Source organism: Mustela erminea, chromosome 12 (assembly GCF_009829155.1).
Source record: "Mustela erminea isolate mMusErm1 chromosome 12, mMusErm1.Pri, whole genome shotgun sequence".
Classification (NCBI taxonomy): Eukaryota; Metazoa; Chordata; class Mammalia; order Carnivora; family Mustelidae; genus Mustela; species Mustela erminea.
In genome coordinates this window covers 19164250-19186259 of record NC_045625.1, presented here as the reverse complement: position 1 = coordinate 19186259, position 22010 = coordinate 19164250, and the positions used below count along the sequence as shown (strand labels likewise).

General features: G+C 56.1%; 2 protein-coding genes across 10 annotated transcripts in view; one reads left to right on the top strand and one right to left on the bottom strand.

The window, feature by feature from the left end:
- The first annotated feature begins 1537 nt into the window (after positions 1-1537).
- Positions 1538-4773, top strand: LOC116570884 (alpha-1-acid glycoprotein-like). The gene is made up of 6 exons (XM_032308479.1): positions 1538-1692; positions 2127-2269; positions 2497-2567; positions 3351-3458; positions 3606-3709; positions 4571-4773. The coding sequence occupies exons 1-6, from the start codon at positions 1579-1581 to the stop codon at positions 4646-4648; spliced, it is 618 nt and encodes a 205-aa protein (XP_032164370.1). The 5' UTR covers positions 1538-1578; the 3' UTR covers positions 4649-4773.
- Positions 4774-6820: 2047 nt separating this feature from the next.
- The window catches only part of AKNA (AT-hook transcription factor), a 50363-nt gene continuing 35173 nt past the window's right edge, over positions 6821-22010 (bottom strand). For 7 of the 9 annotated variants that reach the window (XM_032306981.1, XM_032306982.1, XM_032306977.1 and 4 more), the window contains 10 exons: positions 21198-21304; positions 20271-20482; positions 18673-18835; positions 15511-15687; positions 14881-14996; positions 14087-14233; positions 12821-12979; positions 11181-11297; positions 10678-10870; positions 6821-7497 (listed from right to left, as the gene is read on the bottom strand). In XM_032306981.1, coding sequence (XP_032162872.1) covers positions 7233-7497; positions 10678-10870; positions 11181-11297; positions 12821-12979; positions 14087-14233; positions 14881-14996; positions 15511-15687; positions 18673-18835; positions 20271-20482; positions 21198-21304 — 1656 coding nt within the window. In that variant the 3' untranslated portion in view covers positions 6821-7232. The remainder of the gene's footprint in view (positions 7498-10677; positions 10871-11180; positions 11298-12820; positions 12980-14086; positions 14234-14880; positions 14997-15510; positions 15688-18672; positions 18836-20270; positions 20483-21197; positions 21305-22010) is intronic. The other 2 variants (XM_032306978.1, XM_032306980.1) reach the window with 2 other exon arrangements.

Below are 22010 nucleotides of genomic sequence, written 5' to 3'. Positions count from 1 at the left end.
GCTGTTGTCTCATATGCTAGTAGTTGGTTCCTTTGGATTGCTACATAGTATTCCCTGTATGAAACTGTTACGATGTGTCTTTCCATTTTCCTGACGACTGGCATTTGAACTGTTTCTAGTTCTTGGCTATTTCGAATAACAGAATAACATCGTAGTCTTGTCCGTGACATGTTTTTCTCTCTCTTGAATGGTAGGGCATGATAGAAAGGGATTTGGTCACTTTCTGACTCGTGGCATTCCAAGGAAACATCACCATATGAAATGCTAGAGGCAATTCTCCCTCTATAAAGCTGGAAAAAAATAAAATGCTACGGATATAAAGAGAGGGCGCCATTAAGTACAGGGAACCTAGGAACAGCACGACAGGGGTGTGCGTCCATTAAAATTATAACCACTGACTACACGGAAACCTGGAAAATGACTCAAAATATATGAAATGAACAGGGATACAAAACTGTACCATAACATAAGAAGGCTTTGGGGAAGTATTCGTTCATAGGGCTAAAGCTGTGACCCGGTCAGGCAGAAACACTCATGGACTGTGGATGCACACATCTGGGGTGCTGGGCACTGTCGGGGCCTGGGGACCTCCTGGTGACGACAGAGGCCACCTTCCTGTCCCACGGCAGGGGGTGGAGACCACACGTGCATCATTTCTTGTTTTAGGTGTTGGGAGCTAGTTCAGGTAACACCACAGTTACCGGAAATAGATGTGTAACTTGGACACCTCCTCCTTGTAGAAGGATCCCTGCCTCTGAGGCTGGGTTGACAGCCCCCCTCCCCCAGTGGACTTTTGTTCCCCAACGGTTGTTACCACACTCAGCTGGAATGGAATCAGTGGTTTGCCTTCATGCCCTCACACCCGCCCCAGAGCCCTTCCCCATCACCCACCCGAACCCCACCTAGCCTGGGAAGTGTCTGAATCACTTTCAGCATTTGATTTGTGGCTGGCTTTCACTCTGGATGCTCAGTGAGGCACAAATTGGGTAAAAAACCTAAGAGCTTTTAAAACAAGACAAAACAGGGCCAAATGAGTGTCTCAGTCAGTAAAGCGTCTGCTTTGGGCTCAGGTCGTGATCTCAGGGTCCTGGGATGGAGCCCCATATCAGGCTCCCTGCTCAGCAGAGAGCCTGCTTCTCCCTCTCCCTCTGCCCCTCCCACCTGCTCTGGCTCTTCTGCTCTATCTCACATAAATAAACAATCTTTAAAACAAAAGAAAACAAAATGAAAAAACAAAACAAAACAAAAGAAGAACCTCTTAGCTTGCTTAGAGGTCCCTCTATGAAATCTACACGTTTAATGATACTACTCCAGCCCACACCCACCTTGGCTTTGAACAGCCTGACCTTGGGGCCCCTGTAACCCTTCAGGTCAGGGTTCTGAATTAGACCAAGGCTTGGAGGCTTTAGCTACAGTGGGCTTTGCGGGAGAGAGGGAAGGATTTGTGCAAAGCATTTCACAAGAGTTCATGGATTGTGTCACCATGGGGCTCTAGGGCTCCTCCCACAGCTCATTATAAAATCACTGTACCCTCCAGTCAGCAGTTCTGCTGGACTCCAGGTGTCTCTCCATCTAGGCATGGCGCTGTCCTGGGTCCTTGCTGCCCTGAGCCTCCTTCCTCTGCTGCATGCCCAGAGCCCAGTGTGTGCCAACCTCACAGCAGCGCCCATCACCAATGCCACCCTGGACCAGGTGCGTCCCTCGGCCCCCGAGCGCCAGGGGCAGCTGCCTCCTTCCCTGGGCTCCCCTTCTCCCACTGGCTTGTGGTCGCCACCCCCCCACCCCCCCGTCTGATTCTGCCCGCTTCTGTCTGCTTCTGCCCTCTTCTCTCCTGGGTCCTGGGGTGACCTTCTGACCAGGCTCTGGACGCATTCTTCTGCTTCCTAACTCAGAAGCCTCATGGCAAGTTCCCTCAGAGGGGACATCCTGTCCTGGCCCCTGGAGGGCCACCCAGTGTCTGGGGGAGGTTCCTGACCCTCGGAGTGAGCTCCTGCATGTGCCCTCCTCGCCTGGGGCCCCAGTCTCCCTGCGTGTAAAAAGGAGGGGGACATCTCTGTACCTGGCTGGCTGGCAGGCAGGGGCATTCGGCTCCCAGCCTCTGTCATCAGCTCTTGGCTTCTCCCCAGATCTCTGGCAAGTGGTTTTGTATCGCCGCCGCCTTCCACAACCCAGACATCAATCAGTTGGCTGGAATGCTCCAAGCGGGCTTCTTTTACTTGGAGCCCAACCATACGGATGACACAATACGGCTCATAGACTATCCAACCATGTAAGACCCCCACATACTAGCTTGCCCCCAGCCCCAGCTTCTGCTCCTAGCTGCTGGGAAACCTCGAGCAAGTCCCTCCTTCCTCCTGACCTCAGCCTTTTCATCCGTGGATGGGGAGGGCGGTTTACTCGGCCCCAACTCTTGCCCTCGATGATAGCGACCGGTGCTTGTTCACTTCTTCCCCTTGACGATCTTTCTGTTTCCCCCTTCCTTCTGTCTGGCTTTAGTGGGAATCACTGCATCCATAACTCTACTTGTCTAAAGGTCCAGAGGGAAAATGGAACCCTGTCCAAACACGGTGAGGACCAATGGGAGGACTGGGGTGTGTCATGGGGACCTGTGGATGGACCAGACAATAAATAGGGTCAGTGCTGGGGCGAAGCCACAAAGAACCCAGGACAGGCCTTCTTCCTACATTTCTGATGTCCCAGGGTCTCCACATGGCAATAACGAGTAATAACTGTCCCCAGATTTGAGCTCTATGTGCCAGGCACTGTTTGAAGTACTTTTACTAGGATTAGCCCACCCGAGACTCACAATCTTAGGAGGACCTGACAGCGATCAGCTGAGGAAACAGAGAAACAGAGAGGTCAATTGTTTCCCTGAAGTCACACAGCCTGTAATTAGAACTAGAATTCAAACCGAGGGCTGGCTGCAGGCCTGCCTCTCTCCACTACTCTTTCCCCTTTGGGACCTGAGGGTGGCAGTCAGTCCGTGTCAGGCAGGGAATGACCCCACTCCTGTCCCCACCATCGCCCCAGAGAGGGCACATAGTAGGGGGCATACAAATGCTGGTGGGATTAAACCAACAGCCCTGGGCAGCCCTGAGGCTCCTGTCTGTGCCTCACTTTTCTCATCTGTAAAATGGGGAGAAAGGCCCTGACAGCCACAGTCGGCACGAGGCTCCTACGATTCCACATCTCTTTGCAAGGCCCGGCACACAGAGGGAGTGAAGGTCGTTGGCCCAGGTGAACTCCCAGCCTTCACTGACTGCTGGGGGGCCACGGGAACACTCATGGTCCCTCACCTGTGATCAGACCCATTGTGCTATGTGGTCTCACCCAGAGGTTTTCTTCTCCAGAGTCCGGCAAAGAAGTGTTTGCCGATCTCCTGCTCACCAAGGATCCCAAGATCTTCATGCTGGGCCACTCCCTGAAGGATGAGCAGAACAAGGGACTGTCCTTGTATGGTAAGCACCCTTCCAATGTCCACCCCAACCAGACCTCACCCAGCAGACCACCTGTCCCTGTGGCTGGGCCCCCAGAACCCCCGCCCTCCCCTGAGCCCCAGCTGGGCCCCCGGCATGCTCACCCAGCCCCCTTGTTCCCTCCTGCAGCTGACAAGGCAGAAGTGACTGAGGAACAAATGAGAGTTTTCCATGAAGCCATCACGTGCTTCGGAATGCGGACGTCGGAGATCAATTACACTGATGCGAAAAAGGTGAGCGCAATGCAGACGAGGCTATGCCTGCCCTCGGAGCCCTCCTGCCTGGGGGCAGCCCCAGAGGCCTGGATAGGGAGACCAGCCGCCCAAGGCTGCATAGTGAGGCAGGATGTCCTACTTGTAAGCACCTGCCTCCCTGCAGGGACAGCTGAGCTCCCCAAGGCCCAAAGGTTGAGGGCCCAGGAGGGAAAGTCCCTGGGAAACAGGGAGGACAGGAAGGGAGGAGGAACAGTGGGAATAGGGGGGCAGTGGGAACTTGACGGGGAAACACACAAGGGTGATTATCGCTTACACCTGCCGGCCACAGCCCAGACATCAGATACGTCAGAGGCTTTCCTTGGTCGTGTCCTATAAGGCAATCTCTAAAATGGAGAGCTGCTGAGCGGGCTATACTTTTTCAGATATGCATGAAATACTTTTATTATCATCAAAGTAAAAAGGTCTCCATTGGCCACCTGAGGCCATCTCTCCTGCCCACCAGCAGCCTAAAGCTCCTCCAGTCCCCACCCCTGGCAGCTGCAGGAAAGGACTGGGCACAGAGCACCAACTGGCCCTGGTGTGCCTCCTGCCTTCCCCATCCACTGGCTGGGAAACCGCAGACAGGATGCAAGGACCCCTGAAGCTCGGTTACATCATCCCCACAAAATCCAGATTGGTCCAGGGGCTTGGCAAGTCCTCAGTACACAGCAGCTGTTTGTAAAGCCTCGAGCCCCCATCGGGAGTGCAAGAAGCTGAGGCTCAGAGCTGGACTGTGCCTCGCCCTGGGTCCCTGAGCTGACGCCCCAGTCCGGAGCTCATCCACCCTTGCCCTCACAAGAGCCCCTCACATCACCGGGCTCCCCTCTCACTGTCTTCCAGGATCTGTGTGGGCCGCTGGAGAAGCAGCACAAGGAAGAAAGGCAGAAGGAAAAGGAGGGACACACGGCGTTGGATTAGGACACTGGGGACCGTGGGACCCATCCTCAGCCCTAGGCCCACCCCTTCTGTACATGATGTTTTTGTCTCAGGTGCATTAATAAAGCTTCTGCCTTTGAAACAGGAGGCAGGGGCTCGTTTGCTCATGTCGTCATTCATTCATTCATTCATGGGTCTTGAAGCCCGCCCTGAGCTGAGCCCTGGCTGATCAGGGCATAAGGCCCAGCCCTTGGTGGGAAGAGCCCCCGCTGTCATATGCAGCATGGCTGGGGGGATGATGGGCACAGAATGTTGTGGGAACCCAGCACGCGGAGGTTCCTTCTGCAATGGAAGTCTGGGAAGGCTTCCTGGAAGGGGCATCTGAACCAGCCCAGAAAGATTTGGAGGTTTGAACACCTGCTCTTCCAGCTGCAAGCCAAGGAGCTGGGAGGATGTTTGGCAAACGCCGAGGCAGAGCGCCCCGGTAGGAGTTCAGGTAAATGAGGGTGGGGCGGCGGGTGGAGGACTGCCGCAGGTGGTACCAGGCGTGCGGGACCGCCCATCAGACCTCACCGTGGCCATCTGGGAGGCAAGTTGGGAGGGGGCTTGCCTGGAGGCAGAGAGCTGCAAGTGTGGTGGTCAGCCGGGTGAGGCGGGGGCTGGGAATAAAGCTAAGGGAGGACACAGCTGGCATTGGTGGGAAGCTCCTGGAGCTTAGGAAGGAAGTGCAGTAACGGGGAAAACAAGACTGTGGAGTCAGGCACTGTGAGATGGTGCAGGCCAGCCTTTGGGACCTCAGTCTCTCTTCTAGGAAGGGGGCACATGGCAGGGGTCCGGGAGGCTGGCATGTGCCCTCTGTGAGCTGCCATGCTGAGTACCGAGCTCAAGGATTGGTGTCTACTGGGTGCTCGGGAAAGGGTCACTGGCGTTGCCGTCTGCTACTAGGCGGAGCACTGCAAAGAGTCCCGGCTCCTGCTTTGGCAGACACCAATCTGCTGTGTGTCTCCTACCAGCTCTGACCTCAGTTAAGGAGGGGCTTGGCCTGGCAGCCTCTCTGGTCAAAATGCCCAATGGGGGCGCCTGGGTGGCTCAGTGGGTTAAAGCCTCTGCCTTCGGCTCAGGTCATTGTCTCAGGGTCCTGGGATCAAGCCCCAAATCAGGCTCTCTGCTCAGCGGGGAGCCTGCTTCCCCCTCTCTCTGCCTGCCTCTCTGTCTACTTGTGATCTCTGTCAAATAAATAGATGAAATCTTTAAAAAAAAATGCTCAAAGTCCTGATCCAGGCTGCTGGGCAGCATGGAGAAACAGAAACCCCCATGGGGGGTGCCTGCGTGGCTCAGTCATTAAGTGTCTGGTTTGGCTCAGGTCATGATACCAAGGTCCTGGGATCAAGCCCCACATCAGGTCTCCCGGCTTGGTGGGAAGCCTGCTTCTCTCTTTTCCACTCTCCCTCCCTGTGTTTACCCTCTCACTCTGTCAGGTAGATAAATAAAATCTTTAAAAAAAAAAGAAAAAAAGAAAAAAAACAAACCCCCATAGGAAGGCAGGCAGAGTCTGGAAATGGGCACTCACTAGATCCCCCGAGGGAAGGGTTCGGCTCGTCTTGGAACTTTCTACCCCACAAACTTGAGTCAAGAAACCACACCTCGAGGACACACACACACCACGAATGTGGGCCGCTTTGGGAATTTTTTTTTTTTCTTTTTAAAAAAGATCAATATTCATTCTTCTTCATTTGCCCTCATAACGAAAATAGATTTTTAAACGCATCAAATATACAAATATCACCGATGCATACACGTTCCAGAAAAGCTGAGGTACCCGCTGCTACGAGCTGGGGAGCACGACAGGGGCTGGCCTCCCGGCTGTACAGCACAGACCGCAGGGAGCTGCCCACTATCCAGGTCCCACAGGGATCCCAGAGACAGAGCTGGGGGTGTCGGGATGAGCTACAGAGAGGGACCATGGTGGACGGCTTCCGGGTCCCCCGGGGAGTGAGGATCTCTCTTCCCAGCAGGCCCATGGGAAAGGACTCTCTGACCATGGAGAAGCTGGGCACACGTCCTCCTAGGGGCCTGACATCTTGACATTTCAATGGTCCCAAAGTGCTCTACTGGCCACCAGTCACTAGGGGGAAAGTGCCTGGACATCCCTTCCCCAAGATGCCGACTCCAGAGCGGCGGATCCTGGACGAAGAGACTCGTTTGCACCAGAGACCGAGGCCCCAGCCCTTTTTATCTGGCCTTGTGGGTTGAACCAAAGACCAGGAAAACTCCGTTTCAAAACAAATCTGTCCGTCTGTATATGAAATACGTATAATTAGCCAGAGGAGGATGGTGCAGGACCAGGAGACCCCAAAGATCGCATCTGGGCAGAAGGCAGCCGAGGTCCCAGCTCTTCCTGCAGTGGCTGGGGCCCTGGTAAGTTCCCTCTCCAGACGACCAGGCCAACACTCCTTGCACAGTGGAGACACCCAGCAGGCAAGGCCTGAGCTAGAAGGACACCTCTCAGGAGGGGCCTGTGGGGCCTTCAGCAGTGACTCCAGCCGACCCCCTGCCCGGGGGGCAGCAGCAGCCCGCCCGCCAGCCTGCCCCCCCCCCCCCAGCCAGTTCTGGGTCTCCGGGGAAGTCAGAAGAGGCAGGAGCCCCGCAGGCTTCGGGTCTGGCGCAGGTCGGCAGACAGGGAGCGGCTCATGTGCTTGGTGGTGGAGCGGATGCCCTCGGCGGCCTGCATGGCTTCTGCGAGCGCCGTGTTGAGCTCCTCCAGGTCCTCCAGGTCCAGCTGGATGGAGTGTCGCTGTCCCCCGGCCACTCGGGAGGGGGTCGAGGGGGGCCAGTCAGCAGGGGCTGAGTGGGCTGAGGAGGCGGAGGTAGGTCCTGGAGGCACGTAGTACCTGAGGAGAGAGGGGTCTGCGTTCACGCACAGCAGCAAGAGCCGAGCAGAGCACCGGGGTCGGCATGCACCTGTTCTGGCCCCAGCTGGGCCCCGGCCCTACTCTTAGGGGCTCAGTGTCTGCACCTCTCAAGTGGGAGTAATAAACAGCTCCTTCGAGGATGCAGCAGAGGGATGAAGCATGAGGAGATCAGTGCCTGACCCGGAACAGGTGCACGACGACGGTCCTTCCTTCTCCCCATTGACTCGGTACGTCTTTATTGGTCCTAAACTATGTGCCAGCCGCGGAGCCCGGCCCTGCGGTGACACCGCTGACCCGCTGGTTCCTGGGGCTTCTAACCTGAGAGCCAGATCGCAGGGACAGCAGGGTCACCCCAGGCTCTCTAGGAATCAGTCCGGCAGCTCCTCACAGGTAAAGGCACTGCCCCACCCAGAGCCGGCACCGCATCCTGGGTCCAGGGGCCAGGCTCAGAGCTAAGTGTTTGCTCTATCAGCACATGGTTTGCTTCTTTGGTGGGCACCGTTATGCTGACTTTATGGATGAGCAAGGGAAGATCAGAGGGGCTACGTATGCAGGAGGCTTGGCCCCCAGTGCTAGCTATTCTGGGGAGTTGGCCATAGGATGCTGGCCATGGGATTTTACTCTTCAGACACTACTGCCCCCCACCGAAAGGAGCCACAGTTAGCCACCTCCCAGGATCGACCCAACAGGAAAAGCTCCACTGGCTGCCTGGGCACTCACAGTGCGTCTGTCAATGTCAGCTCAGGGTCAGACAGCTGCAAGGGGCGGTGCTCTATTCACACCCAGAGCTCGGTCATCAGCATCCAGTGATGCCCATACATACCATCTGAACCCCATGAATAGGCTTCTTGACTCCTGTTCCCTCCTCTGGGGACTATCTGGTCTAACGACTGGGTTTCTGCACACCCCTAGCTTCTAGGAACTGGATGACCAGCTTGGCCCCAAAGTGCTTCAAAACTCCCCCTACGGGGGCGCCTGGGTGGCTCAGTGGGTTAAGCTGCTGCCTTCGGCTCAGGTCACGATCTCAGGGTCCTAGGATCGAGTCCTGCATCAGGCTCTCTGCTCGGCAGGGAGCCTGCTTCCCTCTCTTTCTCTCTCTCTGCCTGCCTCTATGTCTGCTTGTGATTTCTCTCTGTCCAATAAATAAATAAAATCTTAAAAAAAAACCACACACACAACTCCCCCTAAGGCAGAAGCTACAACCTACCCAGTCCATCAAAACAAAAACCTTTTTTAGCTAGAAAGCCCCTGGTGCAGAGGCTGGAAGACAGATGGCCAGCAGATGGCAGCACAGGCCCATACATTCCTGAGGGCGCCCTGGCCTGTCACTGAGCATGCTCAGTTTGGCAGAAGACAGCTGGAGAAACCTGAGGGCATCATCAGCCCCAATTTTAGGAGCACTGGAAGTAGTATGGCTCCTGGCCAACTTCTATATACTGTTGGCTTTCCATGCAGTAGTTCGTTTACTCCCTACCACAACCCATTTCACAGAGGGAAACACTGAGGCACAGACTAGGAACAAAGTGACCCCCGGCCAAGGTTATATGGCTCCCACCGACCAGGTATGTTGGGCACTACAGCCCAGGGCCTTTCCCCTTCCCTACGACCGGACCATTTCTGGGGATAGCAGCCTGCTTATGTCTGTCCACAGGTCTGAGCCTGGAAGGACATGGAACAGCCTCAGAAGCGGTGAGTCCCATGCCTACCAGGGGAACTTGAAGCTTTATCCCAGGCCACCAAACTCCAGGCAAAACCTGCCCTTCCCAGTGAGCAGGAGCATAGGCAGGGGTCTTAGCCCCTGTGCTGGGGGCCTGAGCGTGCAGAACGGCCTCTCGTAGCTGATGGAGGAGAACGTTCCCAGACTCTGCTGAGGGCGGCAAGATGCCCCACTGCAGGCCAGGGTCCTCACGGGCCCAGGGGACTGGCTGGTACTGATGCCTCTGCTCCCATCAAGCACCAGGGCCCACAGGGACCCCCGCCTCTTGTTGCCACAGACAAAGGCTTCTGACCAAGACTCCCGACAGACTCATTTTCTACTGAGGGACACTGAGGCACAGAACTAGCGGGTGTCCTGTTGCAGCCACCTTTCCTCGTCTGTCTCCTAGGACAGCAGTGCGCAGTAGTGCTGTGGGCTGGGAGGATGGTGCTGCCCTCTGATCGGGCCGCGAGCTCGCGCCTGCACCGCCCCGCACATTGCGCACACATCACCCGAGCGCCTGCCCACATGCCTCGTTTAATCCTTGCACAACCGTCCCTGGTCCAGACTATTACCCCATTTACTAGGTGGGAAAACAGGTTCAGAGAAGCAGTCGCTCTACTGAGGCCGTGGCAGCAGCAAGCAACAGACGGGACTCTGGTGCAGCAACGAGTCTCCAACCTGAACCACTTCTGCCTCCACACGGCTCACGTCCTTTTTCTCCTGCAGATGTTCTGTCCACATCCACAAAGAGGGCGTGTTCCTCCTCTCACAGCCCTGCCCAGTCCTCCTCCACGCTCGGGGCCTCAGACACGGGGAATGTCTTAGAGACGGTCACAGCCAAGAGGGGCCTAAGGACCCACAACCACCAAAAGGCATGTATGCGGCCTCCTGGTTGGGATCCCAGACAGAAGACGTTCCGGTAAAAACTGAAGAAAGCCCAAGAAACTGTGGGCTTTAGTTAAGAGTGAGTTATTACTATTGGCTCACTATCAAAGGTGCCAGATGAACGTAACAAGGGAAACTCTGTGTGTGTATGTAGGGAGTATATGTAACTCTGTACTATCTGCTCCATTTCTCTTACATCTAAAAATATTCTTAAAAATTAAGCCTATTAAAAAACAGTGAGGGAGCAATTACTTGCTTGCCGGGAAGACCCACGAGGAAATGGGGAGCTTCCCACGTGCTTTCCCTGCGAGCTCAGGGCCCTCTGCCGGCTCCTTCACTGCCGAGTCCCCCCTCCCCCCGCCCAACCGACAGGCCAAGCCTCTCCCTGGGAGGCAGGAGCATTTAGGGCTTGTTGAGTGACTACATGAGCGTTCAGCATGTTCTGCTGGTTATAAATCTGCTGGTTAAACACAGGAGTACCAGGTGCCTGGGTTCTCAGCTGCCTGACCCGGGTCTGACTATGATTCCTGCAGCGACTCACACAGGCAGGGAAGGAAGGAAAGGAAGGTTCTTACACAGTGGCTGATGGAAAAGGCATGACGGGAACAGAGGAGACGTAGGCCAAGGCAGCAGGGGCAGGTGCTGGGGGCGCAGCTGCCAGATACCAGAGTCCTGGAGGTGGCCGGGCCGGCGACCCAGCACGCTTGCTCCGCTGCGTGGGGCTGGAGGCTGGGCGTGTGTTTCTCCTGCTGGCTGCCTTGTCTGGCCCTGCGAGGGAGGGACACCAGAGACAACAGTATGATCACTGGGGAAGATCTAGCCAAGACCGCCCCCCCCCCAAGTCCCTGCCCTGTGACAGGTGGACACTGGGCTGGCCACGCTGGGAGCGCTGGGCTTTGAGAAACAAATCTTCTGTCTACTTTGCTCTATCCCACACTGGGAGAGCCACCATCCCAGTGAAATACCCTATGGGCCCACGAACCCCCATAAAGGAGAGCTGGGGGTCTCTTTGGGAGAAGAGAGTGAGTGTCTGTCCCTACACAGTGAGTGTAGGGACAGAGTGAGTGTCTGTCCCTACCTGAGGCGGCTGAGTCTGGGCCATCCGTCGCTGGGGGCAGCCCGACTCGACCACACAGGGGGCACTGCAGGGGATCAGTGGCGGACAGTCCTGGTGGGTCCCTGGTGACACTGCCAGCTGGAAGAGGAGGAAAAGATGTTAGGGGAGGATGAGGTCTGATCACTGGCCTGGAGCCTCCAAGCAGACCTCCGTCAGCACCGAGCTTCCTTGGGGGCTACTGCAGAGGGGACAAGCTGCCTCCATGACAGCAAGGTCAGCATGTAACAAACCTGGGCTCCTGCTGAGGGCCTTCATGCATTCTGCTAACAAATCCAACAAGCCATGGGCTGGCTGAGACATCACTCCCATTTTACAGACTGGTGAACTGAGGCTCCTAGAGCTTGAATGATTTGCCACAATGGCCAAGTAGGAAATCAGCAGTGCTATCTGAGCCCAAGCCCGGCTCTCCAGAACGCAGGCCCTGAACTTACAGTCCCTCCTCCACACTGAGACAGGCCCATTGTTCATATGGGAGTGGCCCACAGTGGCCCCTCAGGCACGGGGGTTTTGGGGGGCAGTCAGTGGAGGCCTACGGGAGCAGGCGGAGGGTGGGCACCTCATTCTCTTCCCCTACAAATTCTCAACACCTCCCCCAGGTGGAATTCCAGGGTTGGCCCACTTCTTCCAGCCGCACCTCAGTGGGAGGCCTCCCACCCGCTGCCCTGGGTTGCAGGCTCCCACCTGTGCCTCCTAGCCCAGCTCAGACCAGTTTTGTCCTTGTCTGCTTAGCCCATGGCCCAGGATGGGATGGTGTTCAATGAGTGAGTGAGTGAATGAATGAATGAATGAATGGAGGAATGAATGAACAGGGAGGCCTGCTGGGACTCGAGCAAAGGCAAAGCAACACAATGGTGAAGAGCCAGAGCTCTGGACTCACAACCACCTGGGTTCAAATCCTGGCTCTACCACTAGTAAGCTGTGTGCCCTTGAGCAGGTTACTTAACCTCTCTGGGCCTCAGTTTCCTCACCTGTAAAATAGGCGTAGGAATAAAATGGACAGAACCCATTTCATAGGGTTGTGAGGATTAATGTTTGTAAATCGCTTAGCATGATGCCCTGCTTCCAGTGGGGGTCTACTAAGGGACAAGCTCCATCATTATCACCATTGCCTGAAAGGGCCTTCGGACCATCTCCAATCCTTTCATTCAGGACGTTGAGGCTGGAGGCTCAGAGATGTTAAGGAAGTTGCCTGAGATCACCCAGCAAGTCAGTGGCGGGACTGGGACTAGAGCCCAGTGCCCATATTCTCCAGCCACTGCTCTCCCCATGACTCTTCCCTGTTGGGTCTGGGGGAAGGAATCGGAGTGGTGAGGATGGAGGGGAGACAGGACAGAATTATCCCGCCTGGGCCCTACTGCCTGGTCCCACCCCCAGCTTCTCAGGACTTAGGTCATGCGCCTGGTTTCTCCCTGTCCTGGTCAAGGAGCGTAGCATTAGGCAGTGGCACCTGGAGACACAGGTGTGAGGACAGGAGAGGTCGGGAGGGCTGAGGAGCACCCCCAAATCCTGCTCCCTTGTCCAGGCCCCCGTCTACGCCCTTTCCTAACAGGAGCAGCTGCAGCCTCTACGCACCGACCACTTCCCCAGGTACCATCCCTCACCTGATTCCCGGGTCCTGGCAGGTCGGCACTGGGGACAGGAGACTGAGCCACTGTGTCTTGGGGCCGTCTTGGGGGTCAGAACATGGTACTCCTTGCCTGGGAAGAAACCAGACCGTCCGCTTTGGCATGTTTGGAGAACCGAGGAGGATCGGGGAGGTCCTAAGAAGGCATGAACAAAGCCCAGCTCTGGCAGGCTGGGAAGCAGGCCAGGAGGACAGGAGAAGCAAGGACAAGCAGGGCTGCTTTCCCCAGACCCGCCACTGGCCAGGTGGCATTGGGATGGCTTGGGCACGGGGTGAGCTGGCTCTTCTCCTTGTGCCGTGAACGGCTATGAAATGGGGACCGTCCCAGTCTGGGTCTCACGGGCGTCATAAGGGGTGAGTGGGGCCATGTCTGTGAGGTGCTCCGCCTGGCGTCCAGCACATGGACAGTGCTCCTGGCTGTCAGAAGGTTGGACAGATGCCTGGGTCTTTACCCAGACCTGTCACCTGCTGCCTTGTCCCTCTCTGAGCCTGAAGACAGACCTTCAGAATGTGGCCTGATCAATCCTCTTCTGGCTCCCCGAGTCCCTGCAGGCTTCCCACTTCCTATTCCAAGTGTGCTGCCTCGGGGGCCCCCAGACCGGCCCACTGTTCCCATGTCTAACCCCTCAGCTCTGTCTGCTCCGTGGGAGAGGACATGCGTCTCTCACTTCCTGCCACGTCCCCTGCCCTCGGCCCTATGGATCTGAGGTGAACTGACGTCCCCCCCCAGGCTGCTACGAGTGACAGCCAGCTCTGTAATTTACACACCTGATGTCATGGCTCATTTGTTATCGCCTGTTATCCAGCCAGATTCCTGGAAATCCGAGCTATGTCCGTGTTTGTTTTCAGGTTAAGCACTCTGAAATCCTACTCTGTGTCACCAGAAGTCTTACTATGTACTGGGTGCCTAGTTCAGGAGACACGGGGGCTGATGCCTTGGGGAATCCGACCTGAAGGTGGGCGAGGGGCCAGTGATCTGGCGTCCGCCCTGCACACAGCAGAACCCTCTTTGTGACCAACCAGCTAAAGGGGCTCCCCCAGAAGCCAGCATGGGGTCCAGGGCAGGGAGGCATCAGACTGTTTGCTGGGGGAAAGAATGGACTCACAGAGGAGGCACTTCCTGCAGCTCCCTGTGTCACAGAATACACAGAAAATGCTCATCTTTCAATGGCCCACGGTGAAAGGGGGAAGGCTTCAGTGATGGGGGTCTTCCCCGGGGGTTGGGCCATGCCCTGCAGCCCACCTGTGTACTGGCCCCAGAAGGAGACCCTGTCTGGCCGCCTGGTGCCACCAGCTCCTTTCATTCTGTCCCGAGTGGATTGGGCGCTGTCCTCGGTGGCCTGGCTCTTTTCAGAGAACCGCTGAGGGGAGGTTGGCTCAGATTCGGAACCTGGGGTAGGAAAAGAGGGGCATTGAAGGGGGACAGGGGACGTGTCACAGAGCTCAGGGAGAGAGCCAACCCTAACTTGAGGCTCTGGGGCTGAGCTTGGGTTTGATCCTGTGTCTGTCCCTTAGTAACATCCGCTGACACATGGGGACCCCTGACCTTGTGCTGAGCTCTAGGCTGGACCCACCGGGCCGTGCGTGTACCCTCACGGCAATCCCCGGACGGGGACACTGTTACCACTGCAGTTCGCTGTCCCTTTAACTGCACAGAGCAGGTCAATGCCCGGGCCAAAGTCACACAGCCAAGAAGGAGTGAGGTGGGCTGAACCCTACCGCTTGTCCTTCAGGCACTTCCCCTGCACTTCCGGGCTCTGGTGTCTGCATCTGCAGAATATGGGTGATACACCCCCGCCTTGCAGTGAAGATGGAACATGAGGACCACACAAAGCCCTTCTAGAAACCCTCGCGTGCGTGACATTCCATGGCCACCACTGGAAGTGCACTGTACCTCAGACAACTACGAGGGCCTGAAGAACACACACAGAACCTTCTCCAGGTTCCTCCTAAGGCTACTGCTATGGTCCTTGACCACTGAGCTAACGGGCCCAGACGGGAGCCTCCAGACATCGGTCCGGGCCGGTGCTCACTTACTCAGGGACAGCTGCGGCACCTCCCGAGGCACCGAGGAAGACCTGGCTCGCCGTCTTCCTGCAGGCTCCACTCGCTCCCCCACTGCGGGCTCAGCAGACAATCTCTCTGTGGATCTACTAGCAAAAAGGAAAGAGAGGAATGATGTCAGCGGATGCGGTTTCATGCAGACTTTCCAGGTGACCAGCAAGCAAGCCAACCCAGAAGGAAGCACGAAAGTCAAAATCAAAGACTCTGAGTCATGCTCAGAGAAAGCCTCTGTGACCCTCTGTTTCCTCATCTGTCGTGAGGGCATACGAACAGCAACTACGGGAAGGATTCATGAGACAATGTCCGTGAAAACCTCAACCCAGTGCCCTCCCACAGGAACACTTAGGAACAAACAGCTGATCACAGAGGACACGCCGAGAAGCGAGCGAGCAGGTGGACATCCTGGGAATGTCTAGCTCTTGACACAGGTGGGGAGTTCAAGTGATACCTTAGACATTTTACGGATCGAATATTACATAGTAAAAAACTGTCTGAGGGGGAAAGGGGTGTCAAGCCCCATGTGTGGAGAGCCCCAGAGGCAGCCAAGTCTCCCTCCTGCTGCTGGCCCCAGGGCACAAGGGTGAGCGTTTGGGGGTCACCCACCTGCCATAGTGGGAGCCCCAGGAAACTGAGGCATCTGTGGGCCGGGCCCGGGCCCGGGTGGGGCGGCCGAGGGTGGACACAGGGCACGTCGGGCTGCCCTGGGCTGGCTGGTGCAGGCTGTCTTCCAGGCGCAGACGGAGCCGGGAGACCTCTTCCTGCAGCTCTCGGATGGCCTGGCTGGGGTGGGGCAGGGGGGCAGAAATGAAGATAACGATGCCGCAAGCTGCAGCCACCCCGAGGGCTGTTCGGATGCCCCGGGCTTGTCCCTTTCCCAGCTGGCACTGGGTCCAGCTCTGCCCTCGACCGATTTTGGAACTTCCTGGTGCGTTCATTTTTCTTGCTACCTATCTCAACCTCTCTCTGAGCTTGTGTCCCTGCACACTTGGTGGGCAAAGCAGCACATCCTTCGAAGGTCACCCAACCCAGCCCCGCCCCATGCAAGGCCTCTGAGTAGCTTTTCTGAAGAATCAGTGGCCCATTGTCAAGATCGCAGGGAGGGTGCAGAATGATGGCGTTGCTGAAGGTCCACTTTAAAATCTGCCTTCTAACTGGCCTGGGCTGCCCTCTATTTTTAAAAAACATTTATTTATTTGATGGAGAGAGAGAGAGGGAGCACAAGCAGGGACAGTGGCAGGTGAAGTGAGAAGCAGGGAACCTGCCACGCACTTCAATACCAGGACCCTGGGGGATCAGGACCCTAGCCAAAGGCAGATGCTTAATCAACCAGGCCACCAGGCGACCCCCCCCATGCCCCCCCTCTTCCCCCGCCCACCAACCTCTGTCTGTAGAAATGCTAACTAACAGCTCAGGCCGGTTTCCTTCCCACCCTTACTTGGCTGTCCCTCCTGGCTTCCCCTGAACATCTCCCAAGTTGTTCAAGCCTGTCTGCTGGTGATAGAAGATACTTGGATGTGAGCAGGCTGGAAGGGCACAGCGCTCTCGACAAGGCTGCTGTGGTCCCCAGGGCCCCGCAAACACGGACCAGCCTCTTACAGGCAAGTAGCTCAATGAGGGGCTGGCGTCTACGGGGTAAGTACTGTTTGCGCGTCTTTCCAGCCAGCACCCGTATCTCCGGGTCTCATCTGAGACTCTGACGTCACGGCCAGTGGGGCTCCCCCACCACCCTGCACATAAACCCCTACACACAATGCGTCGGCGTCCGGGCTCGGCACAGCCTGGGCTGGTGCCGGGGCTCCATCTCCTGTCTGGGCCAGCTTCTGGGGCAGGGCTCCCCTCAGGGCTCCCTCTTGCTTGGTGCCCCCCGGAAAGGAGGCTGAGTGTCTCCAGGCGCCCCCTGCCGCTCTCCCAGGGTGTCTGTGGGAGCGGAGAGCTCTCTAACTGGGCCCCCAGGCAGTGTGCGTCCAGGACAGCCAGGTCTCCTGGCAATCCCCAGGGAGACCTTTGTTGGGGTTTCCAAGGCCAAGAGCAGGGCGTCGGCAAGAGGCAGGGGGGCGGGAGCTCCTGTTACCCGTTCACCCCTGCATGCAGGACTGGAAGGCAACTCTGGGAGGTGAAGGTGGCCCAGTACTCAAAACACTCACTGGGGTGTCGCTTGCCCCCTCTGTGTATTTCCGGCAGGCTCTCAGTCTTGCTGACTTCATGCTTTTGTGACTGAGAGCCTGCTGACATTTCAAGTTCATCCTTCTCTGTCAACTTTTTCCCCTGCTGAGTTCCCCGTTTCTGTATCAGCATCCAACTGGCCGGCCAGCCAGAAGTCTGACTCATTCAAGACCCTTCTCCCTCCCTGAAAGCCCCCAAAGTTAACCAACTCCTAAGTCCTGTGGGCTCAATGCTTACGTCTCTCTTCGAACGCACCCCATTCCCACCTACTGGCCCCATTGTGTCTGTCCTGGGGGAGCGGCTTTCTTGGCGGTCTGCCCGCCTTGCCTCCTCAGCCAGCGAGTGGCCAGACAACTCCTTCTAAAACGTGAACCTGACCTTCCCATTCTCTTTTAAATCCCCCTCATGGTCCTCAGCTATACCCATATGCATTTGTGAATATTAAATGAACTCATTTATCTGAGCTGAGCCACTATCCAAACCTTTCACCATGGTGTTTGAGGCCCTCTGAGGCCCCCCCAGGCCTCCTGGTATCCCTGTCCACTGCTCAGCGCTCATCACAGCACCCATGCTCAGGGACCCCACTAAAATGAACTGCCTCTGCCAAGGTGATGGGCGCTCCCTCACCCACAGGCCTTTGCGCATGCTCTTGTCCCTGCCAGGAACTCTTCTCTCTCTCTCTAACTTCTGGTCTCTGCTGAGATACCCCCTCCTCCAGGAAGCCCGCCCTGAAGCCTCTGACTGGGCCTGATGTCTGTCATTTGTGTTCCCACAGTCCCTGGAGCCTCTGCTGCCACCGCACTTAGACTGGTGAGTGTGACAATGTGTTTCTTTGTTAATCCTACAAGATGGCGAGATTTCCTAGGCCAAAGACTGTCTTGTCTGCTATCATATTCTCAAGGGCTGGTGTATCGCTGACCCACAAGCTGGAACTCCTCTGCCAGGGCCACAGGGACTGCAGCAGGACCCTTACTAAACTCCAGACAGGATGCCCAACACCAGACCTTCACCTGCCTCTGCCAACAGGAAACGTGACAGGCCCATGATGGCACAGGCCCAGGGGCCTCGGACGGGGTCCCAACAGAGCAGCCTTCCCTACATACCTGGGACAGAGACCCCCAATCCAACAAAGGCTTGTGATTGCTTACTGGCCAAAAGCAACTCAAAGGAGAGGTAAGAGGGCTGGCTACCCTACTTTCCCATTTCCGTTCAACCAAGCAAGGAGCAACTCTCTTAGTGGGACAATTGTGCTTGGATTAAAAAGAAGAGAATCGAGGACCAGTCCCTCCTCAATTCATATAATGGCAGCACCAACCGCTAAAAATCCACCTCCAGAAAGAGTAGACTGGCTTGGAAGAGAAATACTAGGGGACAGGGACCGAGGTCTTAGCACCAGAAAGGGGCACCCCTAGGTCATTTCCCACTGGCCGGAAAAGTGTCCTCAAAGTCCACAGCACTGAGGTCCCACGGAGTGGCCCTGAGCCGGGAAGCAGGATATCTGGGTCCGAGGGCCCCCACACGGCCACCACTGGATATGATTGCTGAGTGAGGCCCTGCCTCCTCTGGGCATCACTGTTCCGTCTTTGTGCTGGTATGACTTACTCTCTCCCTGTCCTGGTGAGGAGGAAGGTGCGGGTGCTCTCTGTGGGTCCGGGGGACAGAGTGGCAGCCGCAGGGGTCAGGGTGGGCGGGGGGCTGATTGTCGCGTTGCGGGGTAGCTGTTGGGAAACCTGCTTTCGCCCCTCGAACTCTGAGCCAGGGACCGCTAGAAGGCAAAAAGAGAGCAAGGTGAGTTGACCCAGAGAGGACCCTCGAAGCACGAATTTCTGCCGGTAGGAGGATACGGGCAAAGAGACAGTGATGGCTAAGGTTACAAGTAAAGTTTCCAACGAGGTCACTGGCCCACTGCTCTCAGAACCCAAAGATGTGGTGTTTGCTGAGAGTCTGGAGAGCAAAGCGGGGCCTGCAGAGCTCTTTCTGCCTAGACCTCCCCCTGCCATCCACCATTTCAGCATCGGATGTGAGTCTTTAGGAACATTCCCCTGGAAAGTGCTCTTTGCAACTTCATGTGAACCCCCTCACACTCTGCTGTACATCACCATGTGTGTCCGTGTTGGACTCCAGAGCCCCACCTCCCCCTAAAGTCAGAGTCACACCTTTGCCTGTGTACATGCTTCTGGGAGAGTGTTCAAAACTTGAGCCTCTCAAAGGCGTGGGCAACCAGAGGTTAAACACCACTCAAACACCACTCATCTGGCCCCTGCATTCGAAACAAGGAGCCCTTGGAACGTCAATCAACAGTATAGAAAGGAACAGACTATTGTTACAGGGAACAATGTAGATCAATCTCCCGAGAGAGGCTACGTTAAAAAAAAAAAAAAATCCACCCCCAAATCATACGGATCATCCCATTTATAGAACATTCCTGGAATGACAAAATTATAGACACTGAGGACAGAGGGGGAGGTCACCAGGAGTTCTGGAGGGCGTATAGGCAGGAGGGGCACAGATGCGAGGCGGTCCTGGTCAAAATCTGCCCCGTGGTTTTGCAGGATGTTATCAATGAGGGGGAACCCAGGTGAAGGGACATGGGAAATCCCTAGATTATTTCTCATAACTACACACAAAATCCTAACTGATTGAACTTTTAATTAAAGTTTAATTTTTAAAATTTTCAATAATGAGCCTTGGAAAGAGCCTTTGATGGGATGAGGGGTGATGGTGGGGGGAGCTGGGATTCTGATCACGCGGTTTGTGGGTCTGTGTTCATTTTTTGTGAAAATCCATCCATTTTTATTCTTTCCCGTATGTTTATTGCACTAAAAGGCTTACATGCATCATTTTAAAGTTAAAAAACTGCATCACGGGATTTCTAGACACGGAAGTGTTCAGGACACAGGGTTTAGTGAACAGGAGGTTATTAAACACTGAGAGAGTGTCAGCCTGTTTCCATCTAAAATGTCTCTAAACACGCACAGACTGGCAGAGAGGACAGCCCGTGGGTTCGAGACCCGAATGAGGTGGCAACAGTTTTTAGCCTATTTTTTTCTTTTTTCCCTGTGGTTTCAAATACTCCCACCATGAACCTCTAGGATACTTTGTATCCTAAAGGGTAATGCAAGTTTTTTGTTGGTTTGATTTTTCAGTCCACGCCGTCCAGCCACTCCCAGGTTCCGGCTGACCCAGACGCACCCACTCACCCATCTCGGCCACCAGCGCCCGCTCCGCGCGGAGGCTCGGTGCCCGCTGCCGCAGAGGACTGGTCCGGCCCGAGGGTCGCCTTTGGGCTTGGCTCCTGGGTGTGCTGGGTTCCATGGCTCTTCTGGGGACTGGAGGAGCCCCGGTCTGGGGGTGGGAGGCTGCATCCCGAGGCTCAGATGAAGCAAAAGGCTGGGCCAACGTTCCCGCGGTGCTGAGGGGGCGAGGAGGCAGAGACGAGCTGGGATCGCACGGACAGGCCCCGGCCTCCGAGCCCTTCCACACGCTAAGCCCATGAGCTCCTGACCGCTGGGACTGAGCAACCCTGCACGCTCAGTGTTTCTGAACGTACAACCGAATTACACATGCATTTCTGTGTCTACAGGAGAGCTGGGCACCTGTCTACCCACAGACGCAAGATTATAAAGCTCACGTTCATTTTTAGCAAATATACAGGGAAAGGGAATTTTAATCCTTTCTTCCCGAGCAGGTCTCCTGGGGGGCTGCACCAGCGTTTGAAGCTGTCACTCCACATGGCAGCTCCTCACTCCCCCCTGCCTGAGACCTTGCCTTGGGGTGCTGTCCCTCCTTCCCCGTAGTCCCCCTGAATCCCTTTAGCCTTGTCTTCTGCTCACCTCACGCCTCTTCTACATCTCGTTCTCCATTCACTCACTCATTTGCTTAGTAGTTACTTATTCCCCCGGCTGTCGCAGACTGGCTGAGTGACGCTGGGCTAGTCACTTTCCCTCTCTGAACCTTGGTGCCCCTCTATTGATAAGATGGAGGCAAAGAACCTTGGTTGAGGGATGGGGTGAGGGCTCTGAGAATGCCCAGACCATCGAGCCCTGCTCTGGGCCTCACAGCACTTTGATTCCCAGGCTACCCCTCCACGTGCGCCGCTGATGGGGAAGTGGGGAGTCTTGGGGTACCTGATGTGGGAGAGCCGGTGCTCTGGTGTTTGGGTGAGGGGCGACACTCTGCTGGTTTCTGAGCCCACAAAGCCACTGTCTGTCTCTGGGGATGCCATCCAGGGCTCCTGAAAGAGGCGGTGTCCCTTTAAGTCTGAGCAATGTGTCTGAGGCAAGCTAGGAAGCCCTTCCCCGGTCCTGGCCTGGGCCTCACATTCCAGAGGCTCACAGGCAGCGAGGAGGCTGGCCCAGCTCCCAGCAGCCAGGCCCCGCGCCCGTCCTCAGGCGCTGGGGACCAGCACCAGGCCAACAACAGGGACTCCCCGCCGCTACCCTGAGCGAGTCCTGCTTCCCTGAGGCCCTCAGCAGAGATCCTGTGGCAGCTATTCTAAGCTGAGGAAGAGGGGAAGGAGAAGGAAGGAGAAAGCCATCTCATCCTGGAGATGGGATTCGCACTTCCACATGTCTTCCGGCTCGGGCCTGCGACGCCATGGTCCTGACTGCAGAAATGCCCCGGGCCAATGACTCGGGAGAATAAAACTCATCCACCGTGCACCCCTCCTCGATACCGGGTCTAATGGAATCATGGAGAACTCAAATAGGCAACACAGGTGCCTACCCTCAAAGAGTTCATGGTCTAGTGCAGATTTCTGACGACAAGCCATTAGGACCGTAGGTGTGCGTGTGTGTGTGTGTGTGTATGTGTGTACAGGTATCTATATGCACTGTTCTATGGAAGGAACCATAGTGTAAGTGATATTTCCATAGGGATCTGTGACTCCTGCGACAGTTTTAAAATTTCTGGTCTAATGTCACCAATAGGCCATGGAGTCA

Coding starts and splice junctions, on each gene's coding strand:
- LOC116570884 (XM_032308479.1), top strand. CDS start 1,579: ATGGCGCTGTCCTGGGTCCTTGCTGCCCTGAGCCTCCTTCCTCTGCTG. Junction 2,270..2,496: donor CTCATAGACTATCCAACCAT/GTAAGACCCCCA, acceptor GTCTGGCTTTAG/TGGGAATCACTGCATCCATA. Junction 2,568..3,350: donor TGGAACCCTGTCCAAACACG/GTGAGGACCAAT, acceptor TTTCTTCTCCAG/AGTCCGGCAAAGAAGTGTTT.